The sequence below is a fragment of the Syngnathus scovelli genome, chromosome 3 (genome assembly GCF_024217435.2).
Source record: "Syngnathus scovelli strain Florida chromosome 3, RoL_Ssco_1.2, whole genome shotgun sequence".
Lineage (NCBI taxonomy): Eukaryota > Metazoa > Chordata > Actinopteri > Syngnathiformes > Syngnathidae > Syngnathus > Syngnathus scovelli.
Genome location: NC_090849.1, coordinates 19,664,742 through 19,691,131, shown reverse-complemented (window position 1 = coordinate 19,691,131; position 26,390 = coordinate 19,664,742). Strand labels below are relative to the sequence as shown.

The window sequence follows — 26,390 nt, the reverse complement described above, 5'->3', positions numbered from 1 at the left end:
TATTAACTCAGTAATCTTGTTGATGGAGTGTACAGTAAATATTATGAGGAAGAACTGGAGCATGCATATGATATTTAAACCTAGCCTACTGAGTGGAATAATGGCTATGTTCCATTTGAGGCCTCGAAGTTTCCGCTTTATTTCTTTTTCTTAAAGTTGATCATGGTCATTCTATTGTTTCATATTTTGGGGGGAAAGCTTTGAACTGGCATACATTGCTAAGATATTGAGTTTTATTCACATTTGGAAGCTATTTTCAGTGACAATGGAGTGGCTGATTAAAAAAAAAAAAAAAAAATTGGGGTCACTCACCAGGTTGTAAGCGGCGCGGCTGCAGAAGTGGTGTGAAATCAACGGTACCCGCTGGCATCAACTTTACGGTAACGTTCACGGTAGCTGGCCACGTTCGAGGTCGCTATTTGTAACGCCAACATCACGAACCCACAAACTGGAACTCAAAAGACTCAGGCCGTCTATTAACTTGGTAGGTAAAAGTTTTTCTGCAAAGATATAATGTTGGCCTTTAGCAAATGTTAGCATAGCTGGTCGGAGTGGCGTAGTTTTCACAGTTAACGTCACAATTTGACAGCTAACCAGTATACTGATTAAATTTTGTTACTTTTAGTTCACGTTGGCCATAAGTCAGTCGCTTTTTTAGAAGAAGAAATCAATATTATTCATGTGCGTCATTAGAAACGTTAGTCGGTTACTTGAACTTGTACGTAAATTGGGGTGCGTCGTCGTCCAGGTACGTGCGTAAAATATAAATTCATTTTAAAGATTAATTTTTCATGAAACCAGCATTATCAGAAAAGTCTTTTAAAACCGAGTCCAGAATTCCATTCCATGATATAATTAAGTATAGGAATATAAAAAGACTGTAGAATCTACAGCCTTTTTGACAGCTGTCAAACTCATGGCCCGGGGGCCAGATACGGCCCGCCACATCATTTTCTTTGGCCCGCGAAGACAAATTGTGCATCACATTCGTGTGTCATTACAAGAATTGCAAATTGTCTTCACTTTTAATACCTTTTTTTTAAAGTTATTTGTCAGTTTGTTTGTAGCTTTTACTGTATATAATATGAGATGCTCATACATTTATTTGGGTTGACAGTCATAATGCCCCTCCGAAAGAAGCTATGGCTACAATGCGTCCCGCGAAAAAAAAAGAGTTTGACACCCCTGCTTCTACAGTGTAGAAGGTGAATAAGTGATATAATTCATTATGCATTAAATTGTGTAAAGCTACACAAGGTACCAGTAAAATTTTCAATGTGATTCCCCCCCCTCTCCCATGACCTGGGAACTCTCTTGGTGAAGTGCAAATCCAAGTATCAACTAATCATTGCATCTTTCACTGCAGTTGCCACAGAAGTAATTAATGTAAACAAAGGATATGTAAGTCTCAAATGAACAAAATGGTTCATCTTTGCAGGGAAAAAAAAACGTCACGGCCACAGTCTACAAGCCATAAATGGCTGAAGGGTCCTTAAAATCTCATTCAGAATTAATGAACGACAATCATTAGGAAAATGATGATTACGTGATCCTTCATAGTGCCATTGGAGCTTTGGACATCATGAAACTAGTTCTTTGATATGCATTGTTGTTGCCCATTGGCAGTCTGTTTTTCTGGGCCTGTACTTTACTATTAAATCCCCTCTAGTTTCCTCAAAATCTGGGGCTTTACTTTTTATCCAATGTTGAAGAAATACCCTACACTACCTTCATTAAAAAATAAAGCTTTCAGAATTCCGTCTTGTTGTGGTGCGCAGTGTGAATTGGAGTCGAGTGAAGAACAATGTTGTTTGCGGTGAACTCTCAGAACGTCCGTGCTGACTAAAGACACATGGATAAAAAATTATTAGTGTTGCTGCACTCACAATACAAATGTGCCGCCATTTTTCAATATATCACCTGGCACTTTTGGTATAATGCACTATTATGGAAAGGGAGATAGATAAACTTGCAAACATTTTTTTTTTACTTTGAACTAAAAAAGAGAAGCGTTTGTCTTGCCCGTTCCACTGATGTCTTCTCCATTACCTCTGATTTGGCTTGTCTAGTGCTGAATACCTAATCATGCCTTGAAGACTTCATTCTTACGTTTTCCTTTTCCCCTTCTCGTCTCATCAATGTGCTGACACTTATTCCTTGCATAGAAGCGGGTTTGGTGCCTTATATAGTTCCAATAAGCATGAAAATGGCTGCCGCTTGTCAGAATTTGTTATTCTCACCCCGCTGGCACATAAACACAGCTTTAAGTCAAAGAAGTGAGAAAGTTCCATCTATCTCGACATTTATAACCTCTGTTGAGTATAAAAGTGCAAGATGAGCCATTTTGTTGTCAACTTACAAAACACATTTCCATGATATTTTAAGATAAAAAAAATTGATCTGGAAGAGGATTGAGGATTTTTGAGAGACGTTTTTTTTTAGATCTTTCCTCAACACTGGGCACCCACTCCGTAAATGTGCATTACCGCCACCCACAGGAGAAAATTGCAAAGCATTTCAGACGGTCATATTTTGAATTCTTTACCATTGGATGGAGTCGTACACTCACTGAATTTTGATTACTCTGTGTGTTACTCAATTTCATGCTCCTAACATGTGTGTGTTTCTTTTGCAATAGTTCTGACTGTTCCAGCTGAAAGAGTCCCTTCCCTCTTTGACAATAAGGTAGGAATGACCCTGGCCCCTCTTAATGCTGTGACCGTAGATGTTTATCGGCGCCATCGTCTGTTTCACTGTCTTCACTTTGGGGCTCCACTGCCTTTGGGTTTGCTGAAGATGTAGTTGAATGTTGCCAAAGGCTTGCAGTTGTGGACATCTACCAGTGGCCTGTCTTGAGACAATTTTTTTTTTCTCCTGTCAATCAGTTTCTCTAAACAGTGGCATCTGTTTAGTCGAATTAATTGATGAACAAACTCTTAACTCGATTGACTTATCTGTCAAATATTCTTTTCCTCTTTAAAATGAATTGAAATGGCATAATCCACCCCAAATCACCACAAATTCAGTGTGAAAAAAATAAAATAATAATAGGCCTGTGACCTCTCCATTCTGTGAATAATACATATATTGGTTAATATTCCACAATTTCCCTGGTGAGAATGGTTAAAAAAAAGACATTTGCAGTGGGCAGAAGCTCTCTGGGTAAAATCACTTTAGTGCCAGGAAGTAAAAAAAAAAAAAAAAAAAAAACATGTTAAACTAAGGACTGCCCTAACAAGATGTTCATCTTTGAACGTGATGAAGCTCTAACAGCAGGAGAAGACCACGCTGGGTCTCCCACTCAGAGAACAGGAAATTGAGACTACCATTTGCGTGTAATGTCATGTCAAATTGAAGGATGGTATGCTCAGTCTCTTTCTGTCGCTATATAATTTCATGGTTGGATAAAACACATTCCAAGCATGGCTATATCTTACCTTTTTTTCAAGACTCTTAATGGTCTGGGATCTTTTTTTCTTGGCACTTTTTGGGCTTCTCTTCTTCCCAATTGAGCGTTGTTCAAATGCCATAGGCGAGCTGAGGATTATTGCTGACCTTTATCCTTTTATGTCCACGTCTTGATCTGTCTTCTGCGGTCGGCTTCCTGCGGGAAACGCCCCACGTTGCAAAGCTTTAATCACCTCAACCTGCGCTCTTGAATATAATAATGTCAGCGTACTGAAACCAATTTAGCACCTTTTTGCAATGTCGTTGACTGCGTACAGCAGGGGTGTCAAACTCATTTTTGTCGCGGGCCGTATTGTAGTCAGTTTCCTTCGGAGGGCCATTTTGACTGTCAACCCAAATAAATGTATGTACTAGTATGACTCGTAAGAACTGTTCCAATTTTTAAAAAGATGAATGGTAATAAGAATTGCTTGAAATATCTATTTTTTTAAAAGTGAAGACAATTTGGAGTATTGACACAAAGTCGATGCACAATTTGTCTTTGCAGGCCAAAAATAATTACGTTGCGGGCCAAATTTGGTCCGCGGACCAGTTTGACACCACTGATGTACAAAATCTTGACAGCTCGCATGTCAATATGGTCCAATATGCTCCGGACATTTGACCTTTTGCAATGATGAAGAATAAAAGCAATTTTGAAAGTGAAAAGGAACCCAAGTCAATTGCTAACAAGGTGTACCTTATAAAGTGCCCCTTGAGTATTCACACCAGTGGCGTGTCGAGAGTTCTGAAGCAGCAATTCGTGATGTCTGGTGAAGATTGCATCTGGTTTGCAACGCGCAAGTGCTCTTAAGGGAATTGTCTCGCTTTTCCAAGAATGTACGTAGATAAAAAACAAAATGATTACAAAAGTTTTCCTATGATTTGGTATGCTTCCTTTTTATTCTCTTTTGAAATCTGGTAATTGGTATAAACAACTGGCCTATCAAAAAGCATCTATATTTGTTGGCGGTTTGGCTTGTTTTGTTACAAAGCTTTCTAGTGCTCATTGTTTACTGCCTCTCATCTTGTTGGTTCTTAAATTTAGTGTCAGATACGATCGCTACTACTTTTTTTTCTCTTTTCAAAAGCAGCTCTAGGGAATGTTTTGACAGTCCTAAAATATTTTCATAATTCACTTCAACTAATTGAATGGTGTCATGTCCCAAAAATAAAATGTGACGGATTTGTACAGAAGTAGTTTGTAATTGAACTGTATTCTATCAACAATACGGTAATTGTTTTGCGGGCTACTTTGTCCTCATGTTTATGTATACCACAGATAAACGTAACCTCCGACATTTGACGCTCGTGCCCCGCATTCCGGAAGCATAAAAGCAGACGAATTTCAAAAGCCTGCTGACGCAAATTCACTTTGTACACCTGTGGCCTTGTGTTTTCCCATGTTATTTGTGCTTTGTTTGTTCCCCCCGCACACACACACACACACACACTCCACGTTGGAGTGGCTGTGCTGCCATCACATTTGCACCATGTGGAGAACCTTGTTGAAGTATTCATTCGGTCCAGTAGTCCTGCAGGACGTTGCATTTTTAATTGTGCATGAGTGAGTAGTGGCCTCTAACAAATTAACACTCAAGTGATAGCTTCGTAATGTCTTTATCTCTGCCGCGGTGTTTGTTTTCAATTTGGCTGTTGGAGTTTATCGCCACTTTTTTTTTTTTTTTTTTTATCAGTTTGTTGCTCTTCTTGCACTCCTTGTTTCTATTTTGAGCAGATGCATCTCAGCATCAGCAATTCTCGCACAATGCTCGAGCAAGTCTGGAGGTGACAGAATGACTTTGCATTTTTCCTTATAAATTAAAAAAGTGAGCACTGTCTGAATTTGAAGTGTTTATCTGATTTGACGCTCGGAAAGTGTTTTTGTTTTGTGGACCTAAATAGGATTCCAGTAGAGAATTGAAACCTTTAATCCAGACCTTGGAGCGTTTTACAAATAGCTTTTTCTTGCAGATATCTTAATTAAATAAGAAACATCCAGACCTCCCAAGTGAAGCCTCAAAGTCGCCAAGTTTGAATTTCGATGGGAAAAAAAATCATGTACAAATTGTGAACATTCAAAATATGTCAGGATATCAGGCGAGTCATCACTGCTCCTCAAAAGAAATCTTTTCAGCCAGCCTCACAGGATGTACTTTGGGTTTTGGTGCCACTTTTTTTTTTTTTCTTGAACGAAGCACAATGATAAGAAAGAAAGAACATGAAAAAAAAATCCATTTGAAGTTGATGAAGATTATGTCGGCAGTTTGGACTCAGAAATCCGAACAAATTGAAATTAAAACAGCGTCACTGAAGGGATTGTGTCAAATATTTATCTGTGTGTGAGTATGCGTTTCTAAGCCACAGACGACTAGCCCACCAAAATAAAAGTATTTTCTTGCGTTGACAAATGTTAGCATAAAAAAAAAAAAGGAGGCTACTTCCATTATTGCTTTTTTGCAGTGTACAATCATCGACTACAATTCCATGTAGCTGTGTCATCGGCTATTACTTCTGCCAGTCGGGTTCTGGTACTGAAGGAGCCTTGGAAAGCTGTAAAAATGACTCTCTTGTCACCCGTTTATATCAGAGAGCATATCGCTTTTATCACTGACAAGGGTCTTTCCTTATTCGCATGCCACTAAAACATCCAAATAAAATCTGTCTTGTAGTAGTTCTAAATCACAGATGCGTGTGTCACAAATGTTCTTTCTATTTTTTATTAGTATCCACTGTATGCCTCGAATTGTCCAGAATTAAATTGGATTCACAGTGACGGGATTAAAACTTCAATTTGTGCATCATCCCCATAGCCCTGCTCAAATATTTTGTCCCCAGTAACGTCTGTGTGAGGAAATGATTTTCCATGTGTGTTGCACCCATGAAATTGGCTGACACAGGAAAAACAAAACAAAACTAAGGTTATTGACCTTGCGCTTCATCCATGTCATTGTGAATGTGTTGTTTGAAGGAAATGATCATTTCCAGTTGTGAATAACTTGTTTTATTGTTAATATGTAAGCTCCGTCTTTTTCATCGGTGGTACGGTCCGTCTGTTCAAGGTTGATGCTCTATTATTCTACCTCTATGCCACAGAAAAGCGGCATACTAGCTGGAACGGGGGATGCGATGCTCAGTCTCAGATGCATTATTTCAAAATATAACCTGTAGAACCCCCTTTTTAAAAAAATATCTATATTTTTTTAAAAGTCATGAGAGTGGTACAAAAAAAATCTCCAATGCAAGAAAAAGAAAAAGACAAGACATGGGACACAGTATAAAATAGTTTTCTCAATTGCCATTATTGTCTTTTCTTCCTGTTTTCCCACTGCAGCGCTGTGATTAAATTCACTATGAAATGTAATATCAGAAGTTTTACTTAATTCAATTCTTTAGAGATAGATGCTGGAGGCTAAAACCACTTTCCTTCACATTACAAATGGATGATTGTTTTTGGCGTTTCTCATCCCAGTAATGATTTAACCATACACACAGCAGCAGGCACAGTCAGCCCAGGGTAGTCGTTTGTTCATCATCTATGGCGATTGTTTCTGACATATGTCTTTTCAGCTTTAGCATCTATTATGGTGAGAATACTGCAACTTAATACCCAATATTTACATGCACAAATGTACTTCTCTGTTGCCTAATGTTGTTTAGATTATCATTTTATTTGAATTAAATTACTTCATTTTTATAGTGTAGAAGCTCTAATTGGTCAACTGCTGATTTGTTCGAGATTCAAAACAAAAGTTCTCAATAACAGAGCATTTAGGTGGATTTTATTCCCCACTCTTTTTTTTTTTGACAATTAAATAAAATCAGTAACCCATTGGTCTTAATTCAGGACTTGCTTAATATAGAGTAAACGAACAGCGGAGGCGGATTCGGGGTGAGAGTTTGAACTCCAGTAAATAGTAAAACTCGTGGAAAAGAACATATCCTCAGTTCAGCGTGGCACAGAGCCATCTGACAAATTGCCAGACGTGCTAAGCAAGGCATGCACCGGCACGGAAATCAAAATGTGCCAGTTTTTACGCTCGACCGCAGCTGCGCTTTCTACGAAAAGAGAGTCCTGAGCCAGAGACGATCCAAATTTAACTCCTTTGTTCGATACAAGCTCAAGCAAAGAGTCCTGTCAAGTGATTAGGAAGGCAAGCAGAGAACAGAAGTAGTTTTATTTTCCCCCTAATTAATCTTCTCTTACCGCCTCCTTTGTAAAATATCAGAAAATGCATTTTACCGTCCTTAGCAGCAGGAGTACTTTAAAGGCTATTATAAAACAATTATGATTTTCTTGACTGAGAACCAAATGGGACAGACAGTTTTTCTGTCCAGAAGAAATGTGTTTTTTCACATTAGTTCGAGGAAAAGCGATGCTGACACAGCACACAGATTTAGTGGAGGGAGAAAGTGTTGAGGAGAGAATAAGCTAGGGCAGTCTCTGAGAGGTGGGAATAAATCAGAGCCCCAGAGCACTGAGGAACTGCAAGGCCTGGGAGATGTGAAGCGGGCATTGGAGTGATGTTGATGGATGGTAGAATGAGTTGTCTGTTGTTTATCACCGCAGTTAAGATGTTAAGTAGCGTCATGGTATAGCGAGGGAGAGGAAGGAGATGGGACATGGAGGAGAGGAAAAATAATTACGCCAGACATTGAGGCTGACAGTTAAGGGGTCTAAGTTGAGAGCTGTACACTTGTGAGGATATTGACAATAGGCTCATAAGGTGGAGACTGAGTGAGATTTTAGAAAAGTTTTACGTGTGTGTGTGTAGAAATATATATGTGTGTGTTTTCTACCCCATTGCCTTATTTTCCCTCTGCGTTTCTGTTTGCATGCCTTAAATACCAATATCCTCAACCTCCCTAGTCTACATTATTGAATTACATGTCGCCTGGTCTAGCAGACATATCAAGTTGTATCTGATATTATTCGTTTTTAGAGTCGTCCGATCTCTGCTCTCGTCACCCCAAATGTGTTGAGGCAAGAGCCTTCAAAGTTTGCCATTCTAATTCTGCCAGTGACTTTCCATGTCATTGAATCCAATCACCCACATCTTCTGGGAACAAGTGTATGGGGTGTTAGAAAAAATAATAAGACGGTCGCTCGCTCGTAAGTGAAGATAAATCTTGTGTTCTCAAATGACTTCCAGAAACGTAATTGAATTGGTCCTGTCATCCATTCCCAAACCCTTGAGGCTTCAGCCTTGTGATCGCAGAGACAACATCTTATTCTCCCTCTGCAGTGTCACACTTACCTCATCTCTGACTGCTTTCAAACCACAAAACTTTTTTTTTTTTTTTTTCCCTCCCCCTGCTGCCGATTCAGGGAACGCCAAGCAGCGCGGTGTGGGAGAGGCTGTGTAATAAAAGGGGAAGTTCTGAAATCAATCTGGAAATCCCGAAGGTTTCTGGTGTACAACCGTTTGAGCACTGCTGATATGATACGACTGAGAAATTGGTTCGCCCTCATTTACATTCATACGGCGTATAACAATGGATAAGTAACAAACCTATGATTGGTAATGACCAGTTATCGTAAATTTGGTGGGTTAGTAGAAAGATTTCATTTTTCTTTACTGTCCCACTAGTGGGAATATTGAAACACGACTTTTATTTATTTTTTTTTCAGCGGGGCAGTCAAGCTTTAGTTCTTTCTACAGAATCACTGACTCCAACACCACCCTTGTATTTGGGTCACGGCTGCAATGCTTAAGCTGAAGTAGCTATTTATGAATTTCGCAGCGTTCTAATCAAGTGCCACGTAGCCACTCGGCCCTGCATAGTCCTGCGTCTCACTCTAATCGCCTTGCCAGTGGGTTTGCTTTTGTACATCAGCACTCTCGATGCATGATTTTCTTTCGATTAAATGTGAAGGCGGAGAATAAGCAAAAGACTGAAAAGCTAGGTAAGAAAGACCCCAAGTGTTGTTGTTTTTTTTTCCTTCGAATATAGTTTGCCTTGCAACAGAAGGAGCTTCTATCATCTTGGCTAATTGTATTGATTCCATCTGTCACTCAACTACTTTACAAGTCCAACTATCGTCGAGTATGCTCTTGTATGTCTGCCGTTGAGAATCAGCACGGCCACACAAGGGCCTGCCAGAGGAGTTTGCCCATAATTAAAGATTGTGCGGCAGCCACATGGTTCCCATTAGGCCACAATATCACATCCCAGCCATGTGACTCGGTTTTGTCAGTCCGACTCGCTTTCCCCTTTTAATACAATTAAACGGGCGCTAATTCGGCTGAGCAATTTGCCCGTAGCGGTGCCGCTCTGAATAAGCAGCAGCGATCAACCGCTGAGAGTGATCGGAGTTTATATCGGGTATTCGCTTCCATATAACTGCATGCTTTTTGGTTTCGATTATTATATACAGAAGACGGCCATCTTAGTTGCCACTTTGGCCCTTCGGGTGTTCATCATACAAGCCGCTCATCATGAGTTCACTTCACTCAAGTCCAGATGAATCTCGTTATGTGAACTGAGATTCCGGTGCCCTAGCAACCGACATTTTTCATCTATTTTTAATTGAACACAAACTTTCTGGTGAATATATACAGTAGCGCATGGCAGTTGTTAAGATGCTATCGATATGTCTAATCGCGGAGTGTCCTCCTCTAATGGAGGGGAGTGTCTGTGCTTCTCGGGAAGTCTGGCCTTTCGAAATGTCACAGCCATTTCAAAGAACTGTCTTTGCAACGTAAAGATTTCGGTCCTTCATCCTCCACTTGTGAACTCGCCTGTTCTTTGGTGCTTTTAACTTTTCGGCGTTGGCCAAGTCTTCTCAAAGACTTGACAAATGTCACTTTGTACTTTTCCGTAGCATTTTAATGCTACGCTTACCAAAAAAAAAATGCTCGGAAGTCTTGAGGTGGAAATCAGTCATTGAAGAAAAATGCCTTTATCGATATTTACATTTTATTTGAATTGAAAGTGACTTCCCAATCTAAGGTTGCTTGTGCTGGAAGTCTTAGTTTGCTTCATCTTTAACAAAAAGTACGACAGAGCTCTTTTGGCCTGATTAAAGTAACCACAGCTAAAAATGACCAGAAAGAATCCTCCTTCAAATGAGTTGTTTTCCCTTTGTTGACTTTTTGGAGTCTAATACACGTACAATATCACGATATCAAAAGAAATTCCCTCACAGCAGAGAAATGCGCCGCAAATCCCGTGCCGTCGGGACCCGACTGATATGAATCTCACACACTTGACCTTAACACGGAACCTTTAAACATTCAGACAGCGAGTGAAAGTGCTTTGCTTTACCAAAGGTCACTCCCACAGATTTCTCCCGCTCTGCTATTATGCTTGGCAGTAAGGCGGAATATCGTGAACCCAGCAGCCTTCCAGTTTTTGACCTCGGGCTGAATACATTCTTGGACAAATATAGCCTTGATCTGTCTTTACACCCCATTTGTTGGCTTGTGAATACGGCTATATAAAGGAAAGTTTAGCAATGCGACCTCAATCACTTTGGGGCCTGCAAATTGGTTTTCACCATTGACTACATTCACTTCACTGTTAAGATTGCTCATAATGTATTCGGAAACCAATCGAATTTACTCCAAATGTTGATTTTGCATGAATTTAACACGGAAAAAGTCCGCTGTCCTGTTTAGATTGTTGAGATATGGACGTCACTACTCTCTGACCTCTCGTTGGTTTAATGTGCCATTTATGTAAATCTCCATGGATTATGTCATTGTTTGTTTGAGGATTGAAAGAGCAAATCCTTGAAATCTTACTGACCTCCCCCTCCTCCTCCTCCTCCAAGAACATTCTCTCTATTCACACTGCGAAGCCAGTTGTATGCATTTTCACTCTTGGCTGTCCAACAGCACATTGTTGAATTTTCATTTTTCTTTACCACTCATTTGCTTCTTTGGAAGACAAATCGATATGCTATGTTGAACTTTCTCACCTCGTTGGTTTAAGCATTACAGCATTGCACTTGAATCACGTAGGATGTTTAATCCATACTACTAAACGATGTTACAATTCAAAAGTTGTTTTATTTCCTTAGGTGCATGACTTCCTCTTTTTTCTTCTTCACATAGTACTTTGATTATGCAGTCTATCTACATATAATGACTGGATTTGCTTTAACAAGGGCCAGACAAGGCAATATAAAGTCGCCTGCAAGAATCAGGAAAAAAAGACCCAAGTCCTAATCGGGGTTAATACAAAGGTCACATCTTTACTCACACGATGTAGACACTGGATTTGGTGTTGTGGTATCTTTTTCGTCTCTCTCTCACTTCTTCTGAATGAATACCTGAGCCACTATTTGGGCTCTTTACCTCCAAAAGTGATACAAAGGTCATCTACACTACAGTGTAGCCATAACATCCCTAAAATCAGGTTTTTACAAGAACCCACAAATCAGAAGAACCGTCCAAGTCTGGTTTTCCTGGATGATTTCCTCTCTGCCTTAATGAATTGCCTCTAAATGCTTCTCCTCCAAATATGGCCTCAAGCTTCATCGCTGGTATGACGCGCGTAGCATTCACTTTTGCTCTGGTTTGTTTTTGTACATTGCAGAGTTCTACTAGCACCCTCTGGGCTGGAAGGGAGGGAACACACACACACACACACACACGCAAAGAGAGCTCCTCTTTATGAAGAAAACTCGTGGCGATTCGTTTCTTTTACCGTATTTTCCGGACTATAAGTCGCTCCGGAGTATAAGTCGCACCAGCCATAAAATGCCCCAAAAAGTGAAAAAGCCATATATAAGTCGCTCCGGAGTATAAGTCGCATTTTGGGGGGCAATTTATTCGACAAAATCCCACACCAAAAACAGTCATGAAATAGCAACAACAGGCTAAACAATAGCAACAACAGGCTAAACGATAGGTATGCTAATGTGACAAATACAAACAAAGAGCTGAGAACGGGCCTGACGTAACATATAGAGTGATTAAGCACAACTATTACATGAATAACATGTTTATAAAACCATCGGTGTCACTCCAATTCATTAAATAGCAACAACAGGCTAAACAATAGGTATGCTAACGTGACAAACACAAACAAAGAGCTGAGAACGGGCCAAATAATAATAAATAATAATAATAAATATAAGAGGAGCAAAAATAGAGCAAGTGTACATGCAGCAGACAGTGGACTTGGATATGGTGCTTTAAAGTGTTAATTGCTTTATTTGATGTTTTCTCTATTTTTTATGTTTTGAATATGTTCAAGATAAAGATATAAAAGCATGTGAAGTGATCAACTATACTAAAAATAACATGGGAAGTGGTCAACTATACTTGTAAGTAAGTGATGTCTTAATGATCAAGTAAAAATTTGTGAAAAAAACATATATAAGTCGCTCCTGAGTATAAGTCGCCCCCCCACCCAAACTATGAAAAAAAGCGCGACTTATAGTCCGGAAATTACGGTAATTGGTCACTAACAATTATTTTTTTTGCCCCAGCCTTGGAATCACCATGAACTAACAAGGTTCATTACCAATCTATGTGATATTTTGATAATGTGGGCTTTGCACATGAACACATTTACTTCATTATTGTCACTAGAGTAGTTGCGGTCAGAAGAGGTCCGAATAAATGGAATGGATATTCAGAGCGCCAGTTTGAGTTAATGGAGTTGTATGTGATGTCAACTTTACCCCCGCAGTCGTGCTGATTTTTACCGCTTCGATTGTTGAATCTAGAGTAGAGTGAATTGTATGTATTGGAAATTTAATGTATTAAATCAACAAATATTCTAACGGTTAACAGGTGTCAAGCTTTTAAGAGCACAAATGTGGTGAGATTTCGTTCACTCTAATGCGATTAACTTTTTGATGTCGTCAGTTTCTGTGTTCAGCAAACTTTAGCAACGTTTTAAAAACGAAATACAGATTTTAAAAATGGAAGAAAGCCCTTTGCATCACATTGTTGAAGGTTAATCTTTCACCAGAATGTTTCTGGCTTGTCTTTGTAAGCAAATTTCAGCTAGGCCTTCCTATTCTTCTTATGAATAAGTCATTTACATCTTCTAGTTATTCTTACTGTTCATGATCACAACCTTCACTCCTGCCCTCTGGAAGTTGTAGCTGATGTCATTAATTGTTGTTTCAGGGTTTTTACACCTCTGCAAATGTTTATCATCCACTGCTGTTATTTTCTTAACTTTATTGAGCAGAGACTCGGAGGACTCAAGGGGACTCGAGTCACCATTGTAAAAGCTCCAAGATTTGATTTCGATTTGGGACTAAAAGACTTGAATTAAGACCCGATGACTTGGAAGACTTGATTGTTGTTCGTTTTATTTGAATGGTTGAAAGAGAAAATGTAATGTGTAAAATGAGTCTGGAAATGGCATTGTCGTGATTTTAGGATCGCAATCATCCAACCGGCTTGAGGCATAAAAAGTACACCCTCTCAGATTAGATGACTCTTTCATCTCTTGTTGGCATGCCGAGAGTTATTTCTCTGGTTAAAAAAAAAAAAAAAAAGGCAATTTTTTAACCAAACAATGTTTGGAATGCAAAATTAATAACAGACTTCAAGACGAGACTAACTCAACACTGTTGTGTCTGGAGTGGAGGATGAGGGATTTTAACCAGGTTGATTTTCATCTCAAATTCAGGTCTTTACTTACTTTTAAAAAATGATCCAAACATGAGGAAACCTACTACATCCTAGACTGCAAGTCGAAATACCATTCCACCATGACTAATGATCTTGAGGCTGGTGATCAGCAGCTACTGACTGGCTCCATTCAGTGCAAGGCATCAGAATAAGGTAATGACAAAAAATGTGCTGTTGTATTGCTTACTCACACCGACATATATTACGACTCTGTCAAACTAAATGTATTTTTCGGTTTTACAGCCCTAGGTAGATTATGACATGGACTATGAAGCTTATGTACTAAAACTGTTTTACATTCTCAATGACTGTGGATTGAGAGGGTCTTGCAACATGGTCTTTTTTTGTGAATGTATGTGTCCATAAGAAGGTCGTCGCCCTCTGGTCTTTTGGAGATACTATAGGTGTTAAAAGAATCAGATTTATAATTAATATCTTGAATGCATGCTGCAGCACGGAGCCATAGGCAGCTGTTTGATGCTACTGTATGTACTCTGCTCCCCTGGCTCCTGTGCAGGAAGCCAACACGTGTCCAAACTCGTAATACATGATTACTATAGAAACTGCAGTTGTGGTCACAATAGAAGACAGGGATTTATGACTGATCACTTGGTGTTATAGACAAATCTCGGATTCACGGTGGTGTTTACAAATCGGTTCCGTCCAGAGGCTGAATAGATCCTACCTTTGAAACATTTTAGAATAGAAGAAAAGGAATTTTTAATATTTGGGAGCCAATGTGGATTTTGTTTGATTGTATTTTTTTACTGTATGGAAGCTTTCTTTTTAAGTCAAGTTTATTTATCAAATAAAATGAATATAAATGAATAAATAAACTGGTTTTGACACTGGTGAAGAATATTTCCAAGAATACCACCACGGTATTTTACTTGTATTATTTTCTTGATCTGGTAGTGAATAGAGATACTCGTTATAAACATTGCATTATTAAATATGTTGTGCTGAGACGTGCCTTGCATGATATTTAAGTCCCTGCACATTTGGAGACAGGTTATTTCAGCCTTGTCAAGTTTACTTAGAACTTGTTCCCATTTTGCAAATTGTCAAGCACCTCTGTTGTGTTTTGCGTTATGAAAAAAGGCAAATTCGACATCAAATGACATGTTACATGTTCCCGTTCAAACTATTTTTGATGAGTATTTCATTAGACAATCTCAGTGGGGTAGTAATTAATGAATTAAAAGTCCAATCAAAAGACCAAGTCAGCCATCCGATCAACCTACAAAACACATTTGCATTCAATGTGATGAAGGCAACTCATACTGCCCACGTGAAGTGCTTTTAATAGGACGCGTCAACTATAGGAGATGCTTTGCATTACAATTAACTTATCACTGCTGTTTTTTTTTTTTTACAGCGTCCTTGTCAAGTACAAATACAGCACATATTGTAAAATGCAGTCCGGCTTAAATGTTCTTCATTGTAATACTATGTGCAGACCGAACACGTTCTCGGTGTTCCCAGTTGGTGTTGGAAGTGGAGATTTTGCTCCTTCGCCCATCGTGTAGGTCGAAGTGAACTTTTGGCTGTGGTGTTTCGGCGACTGAAGGTTGATGTTGAAAACCATTACAGAAGAATAGAGTGTGCATTTATTTTTCGTAAACCCTTTGGTGTTAATGTCAGTAGTTGTTCATCAATAAAGTTCAGGGCCTGATCGGGGTTATCCTCAACAATCCATTTCCCTGATGAGGAAAATGTGCTGAGATCAAAAGATTGGAGAACATTTCTCCAACATGTGTTTCATTCCATGGTTTTCTTATTTGTCAGCTTTTTCATGAAGATCCTGGAAATCCTGCTGATGCCGGTGAGCCGCTCTTATTCGGCCTAATTCGATTTGGAGTCTATTGCGGCGGGCAACTTTGGGGATATTGCCAAAAGGCTTGCGTATTTGTGTGAGGGAGGAAGTGAGATGAGATTCATCTAAGATAAGTGTCTTCCTTTATTTATACCAATAGCACTGATAAGGCAAGGCAGTGCCGTTCTTTATTGCTATCATTAGTTTTATTGGTGTTGTTAATGCTATGGTGTGTTCTTTTGGCACTTTGAAAGCAGAGAAGATTAGTGGATCAATCACAGTCAGATTTAGCTTGTGGAGGGTAACCATTGAGTGAAATGAGGAAATGCAGGCGCAGGAAGCAGAAAAGGAAGCTAAACGATGGGCAAAAATGATATGAACGGATTAAAAAAAAAACAAAAAAAAACAAGTAGGCACGGAGGAGTTTGAACTCAAGGGACAGAAGGCAATTGCGGAAAGGATGGATCGTCTCGGATAGTGTGATGCGATTATAAAAGTGATTTAAATGCAGGGCAAAACAAATGTGCACAATAAGGAGGAAATCCGTTTTTGTTTTGTTCTCAAAATGGAACGATAAGATGCTGGCAAAGAATAAGTGCGAGCGCGTAGCAAAAATATAGTCACCAGTTCCCCCGCAATAAGGAACTGTATTTAACGATGGGTTAACTTCTCCATTGAATGAATGTGGAAAAACTTAATTCACTGAATAAATTGTAACAAACATAACTTGTATAGGCTCCGTGAAATGAAGACAAGCAAAGTGAAGTTGGAAACAAGGACGGAAAAACACGGGCAGAGGAAATATGGCGAGATTGGCAAGAGAAAGACGGCAAACATTTTTAAAGAGTGATCTAAGGGGAAGATAGCTTGTCACTGGGGAAACAATGACAGAGGATTAACCAAAGGCGATGAAAGATAACTAAAGACGAAATGTTGGACATTGTGTTGACATTGGAAATTTAAACAGAAGGGATTATAGCTGTCATGGAAGATTGTGTTGATGGTTATTACCTGCCATATATGGTCAGAGTAGAGACATGATTGTAAATTTACGGTGTTTAAGATATTTCTCTCTCTCTCTCTCTGGGTATGTCGCCCTGAGTGAGTGAGTGAGTGAGTGGGTGAGTGAGTGAGGTGACACAACACGATCACATGTGGAGACTTGTGTTGTCGTCGTGCTGCAGCGATTAGGGCTCGATATTGGCAGGATTTCTGACTTTCCCTAGCGGAAGAAACTAAAGCTGTGTTTTGTTGGGTTGTATTAGAGGAGCTCTTACTTGCTGCCATGGGGATGTGTCTTGGCCTATTTGTGTTTTTTCCTGGCTACTTGAGAAGAACAAGGTTGTCGGAAGAAAATGAGAAGCAAATACGTTTTGTCAATGTATTAGCCCAACATCTGAGATTGCTTGTTTCTTGGCATTGTGCTGTCTCAACTCCATTTTGAAATGCTCAGACAACTCGGATGTTTACTTATTTTTATTTGCAACACTTTTTTTTATGCATTAAGTATATCATTTTCTATGACAGTATAATCTAAAGTCAGCAAGGTTTATCGTAACTGTAAAAGGTTGCACGGCAATTTATTGACAGTTTTCTGTTTATTTACTTGATGAGGTTATTCAAAGAATGTAGACACAATGACTTGATTGAAATTCATGACATTTTATTGAACTTCTTCACAGCTACGGTAATCGCCGTTTACAATCACCCAGAAGAACGGGGGTTAATTAGTTTGTCCGCGACCAAGGTGCTTTTGTTTTTTAAACAAGGTAAACTAGTTTTTATTTGTGCACGCATTCATTTTTTTTTCCCTATTGCAGATCTCTCACTAGTGCATTTCTGAATGAATATCATAATCATTGTCGAAAAGGTGTAAAGGAGAAAAATTGGAATAATGTAACTAAGGCTAGCAAAGCTAGTGATCACAATCAATCCTCTTTGGTTTGCACATCAGAAATTCTAGCCTTGCATCTGTTGTTGCTCCTTCCATTATGTGTGTCTGACAATTCCATCCAACATTTTTTTTTTTCTAGACTGTGGTTTATTGTTGTGAAAAAGACCAAGGTAGCGTGGTGCTTCTCCCTTTTTGAGAGAACAAATCCAGCTTATAAAACATTCACACTCTTTGTTTCTCGTCCTTTCAGAGAGAGCAGATGGGTTCGTGTTGTGTTGGTCTTCGTAGGCTCGTCACCCTTGTCAAGCCGCTGGTGCTTTAATGAGCTCACCTAATGACCCTCACTCAGTGTGCCTCTCTCAAACACAAAACCACCGGACCCCAACTTTCCTCTGTTTGGTCACGCGACCGCAATGTCGTACTTATTACGTACGTATATTTGTTGACGTTTCTTTGATGCAATTGAGAATGCATCAACAGCGCCTCTGCTGGTTACAGCCATGTAGTGCACTTTGACTCAATTGTTTTACGACGGGATGAATCAGCCGAGGATGAATTGGTCGATTCAATAATCATTCTTTTATTCTGCCCATTTCTCCTTTTCCTTTGACTTCTAAATCCGTTTTTTTAGATAAGCATTCGCATGGAACCAGTTTCCTAAACTTCCCCAGGTGAAAATCCAAATTCCAAATTCGATATGAACTCCTGCAAGGCAAACTAATGATAAATAACGCAGCAGACGTGCATTTGCTCCCACAAACGAGCATGCGACTCCATCATCTAGCATGCGGTGAGCAGTATTTACGACCTATCCCGCAAAGCAGCCATCAGGGCAACAGAGAGCTTTCGGTTTTTCTCTTGGGGACGTCTCCCGGCGCCGGCCGTTTTATTCCTGTTACCGTATGAGATTAGGTAGTGCCCATGAACACTAATACATTTAAGGAGGTCCCGTGTTTCTCCCCATTAGTCATCTGTAGGTCGGAAACCAGCAAGCACACTTTAACGTAACTCTGCTCGCCATGTAACCAACAACTGTCTAATTTCCTTTGAATTTTTTCATTATGGAGCGTAATCACGCCACCTTACATCACCCCAAGACTGTCACCTCTGTAAAAAATGTGTGTGTGCACATTGTAGATTCCTTGGAGAGAGTACAGAGACCCACAAGGTTGTAAAGACTTGCAGACTATTGATTCGACTTTTATCACCGCAGCGAAGCATTTTATTACCTGTTAAGTGTCTGTTCTTTAGTCATTTTACTGTAAACAATCGGAATGGAAATTCACTTGCCGTCCACTCGGCAAAGTGACTCCTGTGCGGCAGACCCGGAGGCCATCGTCGAGAGGACCTTCAACTGGTTTGTGGGTCAGGAAAGCTCTTGTTCTTTGCTTGAATGATTTTTATCTTCCACTCCTCCCCTTATTTTAGTCGCACTCATCCACTTATGTTTACGAGAGAGCCTACTAGAATACAAATGAGTCAAACCCTCCAGTGACTAATGCTTGATGTATTCTTTGTGTTATGCCCTGTCCAGGGCATGGAAGGGGGTCCTTATTTCCCGAGATGTAATAACAAAATGATTTCTCCTCAAGAAGTCGTTTTACCATCAATCAATAATCTGAACCCCCCCAAAAAAAAACACAAACTTGAGAGTGAATCAAGGCACGAATCAATTGAGTGACTGCTGACTTTTTTCGAACTTATCAAATTTGTTGTGTTGCTCTTTAAAGCAAAGATATCAAACGGAAAGCCTCGGAGCTAACTAGCTTCGTTGCCCATGAAAGCAAATTAAATGTAACTACTGACTTTTAAATTCACTTATAACAGCATTTTTTTTCCTTCATCAAAGGCTTAAAGCATTGGATGCCAGAATTTTTCATTATTTCCGATTTTAGATTCAATATGTATAACTGTGTGATAACTGAAGTTACTTCAAATTTAGTATGGACTCAATTTGAGTGGCTTGATTTTGTTTTCTCCGTAATTTGCTTGAAACTTGAAGGTTACGGCTTGAGACCTACTTATGACTCGCACCTATGAGGCACCTCCGGGATGAACGATCATCTTAATTAAACAACATTTCAAGTGCGTACGTCTGTTCTGGCATGAGAACGTCCTCTACAGGCATCGATCTCACCGACCCCCCCCCCCCCGTGGAGAGCCAGGTGCACCGATTTGGCTATCCCCTCTTCTGACATTAACAATATGTTCATTATGCAAATATATGTTTGTGACCGGCTGGTGGCAAACTTGGGGGAGGCAGAGTAGCCTTTTAGATTCCATTGTCCCTGTTGACGACCAGTAAGCGGTGACAGCTCTGACGGTGGCTGAAGTGAAAACTATCAGCAAGATGAGACCATTTTTTCTCTCTTTACCAGGGAGGGGAGGAGAATCTCTTGAGTGAGCAAAAGAAATCCAAAACATTTCCTTTCAATCCTTTCAACTGACCTCCATTTCATTCACACACTTGTACTCCGTCTACAAACATACTCACAAATTCCACATTTCTACATCCTTCAACGAGGAAAAAAATACAACTTATTTTGCCTTTTTATTAACATGGAGCACCTGATTATTCGGTTTAATCAACCAGTGACAGGATGTTAACATTATGAGCGTTTTTTTATCCCATTGATTTTCTTAAGTAGGTCACGTTTCCCAACTATTTAGAATTCGTCCTAAGTGAGACGACAGCTCGTGCTGTGAAGCTGGCTGCCTTTAAAAGGGGCAACGAATAAAGGCCGCACTCAGCCGCAGAGGTGTTAGCAGTTAATCTGGATAATAAGAACTGACGTTGATGTTTGGCAGAGCGATGATGGCTTTGTAGTCACAATGTAAAATTTGATATAGTTTTTTTTTTTTTTTTTTAAATGTGTGATGCTTTCACCCATTTCAAGCTCACGGTGTTCCTCTTCACCAAGTTGGCGATGAATATAAAATATGCTAATCAGGGAAAGCCATAATAATTAATTGATCATAGAAAATTGTGTTGATTGCGTGGGCGATTGAACCAAAATTTCAGCTCATTGGAAATCTCGCTTCGATATATGTAAGACCTACAATGAACCTTGGCCATTGAAGTAGAAAGTCAGCGGAAGGAAAAGAATAAAGAATTCCTTTAGTGTGAAGAAATCGATACGGCCGTGCTTCGTAACTTGCAGCTACTGATTCACTGATTGATTTCCTATATGCGATTGCAGCAGTGAGACTGACCGTTGACGTATGTACTGCATAGTTGTGTGCGTAAACAGTATTAAGATTCCAGGTTTACTTGCAGAACGCCGATAAAAGCTCATCGCATTGACGTCCCAGTGGCGTTATCTACATAGTCGGCGCAATCCTCGGTCTCCGGTGGATTGAAGAAACCCCTGGGTTGCTTTTAGGTATGCAGCGTATCACCTGATTGTTTTGTATCGCTAGAACAGTAACATTATTACATGGTTTGTATTCTTAACTCATAGTTTATGGTGAAGTATAGGCTACTTTTTTTTTTTTCTTTAGTTTGATAGTATAAGCTGCATATCGGAGAGTCTGTTGTTTGTTAGCAATTTCACTCAGGTCTGGCGTTGGAATAGTACAGTCGATTAGCTCGGCTCCAGGTGGAAGTGGATTATGTAACCCCATTAGAGCCTTTGCTTATTCTGTGGCTTCGTAATTTGCAGTTTAACTGCCTTTCCTTGCTGTTTTGCTACCATCAACCCCTGCACCTGCAAAGCATCACCGATTCCTGCAAACCTCTTATCAGTGTCTTTGCTCCCAGTGGAGTTGATAATGAATGTGGGAACTTGAGCCAGGAGAAATGGAGCATCTCCCCACGGGGACGGGGAAAAGCTTAGACTTCAATTAGCCAAGTAATGGGACAGAGTGGGATCAGTCGAGTAAGCTACAAAGACATAAAGTCTTCCTTTGAATCTAATAAGTCTTCCAACTGATGGATGATTACCAGCAAGAGGTTTGTGATGATGATCATAATTATCAGGATGACACTTTAAATTACACCGGATAATTTCATCCATTGGATTGAAAAAAAATATGTCCATGATCCGGGTGATCCAGATCTGTAAAATCTCAGAGGTAACTTGGTCCTTATATGATTGCATCAGCATTCCTTACTTTCAATTTTGAATATCATAAACCATTATGAATCCATTTTAAATGTTTAGAGAATAATTTTGATATTTAAGTATCAATGAATATTAAATATATGTTTATATGAATAATATTTACTGTATATTTTATATTTATATTATTATTATGTAATATATAATACGTTTTTTTTTTTAGGTCTCAGTTCAGCTATGCAAAATTTCAATGACAAGTTAAATAAGCAATTATTCCAGTTGCTGGAATGTCCTTCTTTCGAACTCTCATTTCCTTGCCAGTGACAAATTGAACATCATAATGTAACCCAGAGAAGTCAACGGTCTATATCTGTCACCTCTATGTTGCTTTAAATCCCAAACTAGTTGAGACCAAATCGATACTGCAGCCAAGTAGTGACCTCCATTTTGCATCGGTGCACACTAAATCAACAATCGTTTCCTCCAAAGCAACAGTGTGCTTAACACAATGAATAATAAAGACAACCGAGCCACCAGTTCATTGACGTCTTTTATTGGAAGCACACAAATAAAAAAAATTGCCCTGAATCAATGCTTGATTGGAAATTGAAAAAATGTCAAAGTAGCCACAGGAAAAGCGCAACTCTTGCCTCTCTTCGTCCGCGAGGATGAAAAGAAGACAATTTGAGATTGTGGAGGCGGAGAAGTGCTGCTTTAGTTGGTTGAAATTGCATCTATGAGCAAAGAATGATAGATAGGCCAGTACTCATATGAAATTCTTACCACGAGAGAGCCAGGGGATAAGGTTGTTTTCTTACACAGACATTCCCTTTTTTTTTTGTCTTGTTTGTTGTGTGTTCATAAAATGCTTTCAAACACCCAACTCCACCTCCTATCTTTGCCTTGGCAGATAACCGCATTGAAGGCTGGATTGGACTCATCATGGTGCAGCAGTTGAATAGCGGGATAACTCGAGACATGGTGATGCCACACAAAAGACATGCTGTAAGACGGCCGCATGCATGCGTGACCCTTTCCCATTGTTCTTTGAACCCTGTGCATTCATTTCTTAATCTTTCTTCTTGCCAATCTCAAGGAAACAGCCCTGGCCCCATGTGCTTGGTATTTGATTTGTCTTGTAATTTCTGTCAAATAAAATGTATTCATCTAAGTAGAAAACAGCTGTGAAGCTAGCAATGGAAAATAATTCAGGGTAGCACGGTACGGTAGTGTGTCAGTTTTGTGGTTTGAATTTTGGTCATCCTAATTGTAGTTTGCAAATTGAAATTAATATCCAATAATCAGATGCAAGCATGCCACTGCAGTTGCGTCACTGTAGTAATTTAGTCTGTATTATAAAACACGCAGGGAGTCCCACAAGATCATTTTCCATTAATTCTAAAAAGAAATGTAACCCCAGAATGGCTCTTATCAAAGACCCAACAATATTTAACCTACAAATATGCAACCTACGTAGTAATAAACATTTGTTTGATCATTACACTATAAATTTACTATGGTCCTCCTCACAGAATTTGGGGGGAGGGAACCTTTGCAGTTCCCTATTTTTGTATTATAGTGTCTTGGCAAGACACTTACTCAGTGCACTGTTCCGTTTTCTCAGATCATTAACATTGATCAAAGTCATTGATTTCACGGGATTTATTAGCTTGTTATATCTAAACTGGATCAGTGTGAATTCGAAGCAATGCATCTTGTCATTGCCTTAACTCCTTGTTTTAAGGCAGTATTAGTATTCATAGTCATTCTTCCATTTTTTTTCTTGCCTCTTTGTATTTTATTGCGCCACAAGCTGCACTCAAATAAAAAAGAGCTTAGAAGTACAGTTAATAATTTAGGTAATAAGTAAATCTTACGACTGTTTTTCTCCATTATCACTTTTTCATGTTTATGTTACTGTTACTGATAGCGCATTTATTTTACAGCAAAGTTTAAAGACAATTTCGGAAGTTGTTTTCTGGGTGCTACTCACGTCCATGACTTATAACAGTGTTGTGTTTTGTATCATTCTTTTTTTTCTTGTGCTTTAGGTGTCATGGTCATTTAAGATGACTTCTGTACCTGTGCTGGGCAAGTTCCGACCAATTGTGGGTCAGTGCTGCCAACAGTGTACTCCAGACAGTCTGGTAAGAATCAAAGCAGAAAAAGAGAAAATCTTAAATGCACTTGAAATATACTTTGTGTTGGTATTCCGGTAGCGTGGGCAAATATCTCCTTTGTCCTTTTCAGTCACGCTATCGTAAGACGTTTGGACAAAGCCCCCTCCTTGACTTCCACAATATTCTTTGTGTCGATGAAACTCACACCAGGTAACGTAAAATACAAAAGATAGGGCTGCACTGAGGTAAAAAGTATCGCCTAAATAATGTCAAAACGATAAAGGGGAAAAATTCAAGTTTTTTTTTAATTGATCTTTGATTTTGGTGTAGGTACAGAGGCTGGCTAGTGCGGAGGATATGCTGCGTGCTGTTTGTGAGTGGGCGCAAGGTTTATCCCAGTCCTGTTAACAGCCGGCAGGAGAGGATCTATGAGAGGAGCAGGTACCAGAGATGACAGAGCTTCTGGAGGAGGGCAGTAAATAAATGATAAGGGAAGATACAGAAAAGGTAATGGGGAAGAGAAAAGACCAAAGGAAAGCAGATAAAACACGCAAACAATGACAGAGAAGGAAGCGTATCACCTGGGGAGTGAAAGTGCGTAACAAGGGACAGCCATCATACTTTTCTGTCTTTTATTGTCTTTTTGTCAATATAATTGTGTCGCTAACCCCTTCACTCAAGGTTGTTGTAGTCCTACTGGGAGGGTTTTAGGATGGAAGAACTCTATTTAGCGCTTGTTTAACTGTGCTTGTCTTTCAGTGTGAGGGAGGCTCTCGCAGCAAACCCAAAAGCGCCTGAGGGGGGTGAAAGCCAAGGGCAGCCTCGTTCCATCTCAACATTCCACCCCCTAATTAATACCTGCATCTCCCCAGGAGTTCTACGGTGCGTTTTTCATCATGTCAATACTTTGAAGTTTCATGTTTGAAGCCGGTAGAACGCAAGTCGTTTTGCTTGTTCGTCCTTTCCGGAAAAAAATCCAAAGGAAGATTTTCCATTGTAAACAATGTACATGGAATTTATTTCTTCCAGAACGCCCAAAATATTAACTAAAACCTTTCGTGGAGAATAATTGAAGCTTAACGTGTATTAAAAAAAATACTTTAGTAATCAAGTGGATTAATGAATATTTTTCTCGTATTGAAGAAATGTATGCAGTTAGAATAGAAGCCATTTTCTGAGGTCCTTCTTGATCTCCAGCTTGTTTCTCACCTTCAAATAGCTCGCACTATATCATAAAATGATATTAAGTGTAACAAAAAAGCCTCAAACATTATCAAGAAGATCTGCCAGATAGCAACTGCGGTATGTGAGTGACTACTTTGAGGACTTCACTGCCTTCCTTGTTTGTCCATTATTGCTTTTCATGCGTCATTCCACTCTTGTCATCACCAGTCATTAATTTTCATTTTTATCTCCCTTTTTTTTTTTTCTGTCCCACAACATTGCTGCCACTCTGCTCGTGACTAGATGCGTGGGCTGGGTGATGACGAAGATGTTTGCCGCTGTTTTTGCCAGTATTCAAGTGAACCTCAACCATTTTGAGGCTTTGCACAGAGCCTCAGAAGAGGTACACACTTCATCATCATACGCACGTGCGCGCGCACACGCATATTATTTCTGAAGCTGCTCAAGCCATGAGTGTTTAGACTGACCGCCTTACTCTTGTGATTGAAATCAGACTGTGGTATGTGTTTTAAAATTCTCTGATTTGGTAGTTATTAGCTAAATCAGACAAGTTAATTAACTATATTGTATGTCCCTGGTTTCAATTGTTTAATCGAATTATCTTTAGAATATTTTGACTCAATCCCTTGTGGAAATGTCATGTCATCCCTCATCTCTGTTATTAACTTTTGACAATAGAAAACAAATCAATAGAGGTCAGTGTCATAAATGTTATTCTTTTCTCCCTAGATGAAGTCAATGATTTTGTGTCCACAGACAAAGAAAAGAGACGTTCTGAACCAAGTTTGGTCACCGCTATTAGCACGTCAATAAGAGGAAAATTACAAATGAAGTGAAGAATCCAAATGAAATGAAATAATGAATCATTTGAAAACACTTAGGAAGAACAACAGAGGAGCTGTCAGCCGGAAGTACGAGCGGCAAATTAATTGAACTGAGATTTGACTCAATGCTAATGTGCGCGCTGCGTAATCTGGAGTCGCTCCAGTTAGCGCTACCTCTTCACTAATAAAAAATAGGTATAAAAGTGTGAGATACTTAAAAAGCAGAACAATAAGCAAAGTAATAAGTCATTATAAAACAAGGTGACTCTAAAGAGTCGAAAAAGACTTTGGAGTTCTCTGTCTGATAGTTTTCACAGCTTATACTTCACTTTCCATTCGTCTTTTATTTCTCTGTGGATATCAAATGGAGATTGCTTTAATTAAATCTTCATTTCCTTGATACTAGTAATCATAATAAAGTTTTTAAAGGATAGACACC

At 39.3% G+C, this 26,390-nt stretch overlaps 1 protein-coding gene across 6 annotated transcripts in view; it reads left to right on the top strand.

Moving 5' to 3' along the window:
- Positions 1–284: 284 nt before the first annotated feature.
- Positions 285–26,390, top strand: part of gpat2 (glycerol-3-phosphate acyltransferase 2, mitochondrial) — a 39,431-nt gene continuing 13,325 nt past the window's right edge. The window contains exons 1-9 of one of the 6 annotated variants that reach the window (XM_049762068.2): positions 285–484; positions 2,639–2,685; positions 21,039–21,144; positions 22,733–22,827; positions 23,874–23,969; positions 24,073–24,152; positions 24,273–24,383; positions 24,702–24,824; positions 25,410–25,509. In XM_049762068.2, the coding sequence (XP_049618025.1) occupies positions 22,765–22,827; positions 23,874–23,969; positions 24,073–24,152; positions 24,273–24,383; positions 24,702–24,824; positions 25,410–25,509 (573 nt within the window). In that variant the 5' untranslated portion in view covers positions 285–484; positions 2,639–2,685; positions 21,039–21,144; positions 22,733–22,764. Of the gene's footprint in view, positions 485–2,441; positions 2,525–2,638; positions 2,686–14,156; positions 14,205–21,038; positions 21,145–22,732; positions 22,828–23,873; positions 23,970–24,072; positions 24,153–24,272; positions 24,384–24,701; positions 24,825–25,409; positions 25,510–26,390 lie in introns of those variants that run through there. The other 5 variants (XM_049762070.2, XM_049762066.2, XM_068650082.1 and 2 more) reach the window with 5 other exon arrangements.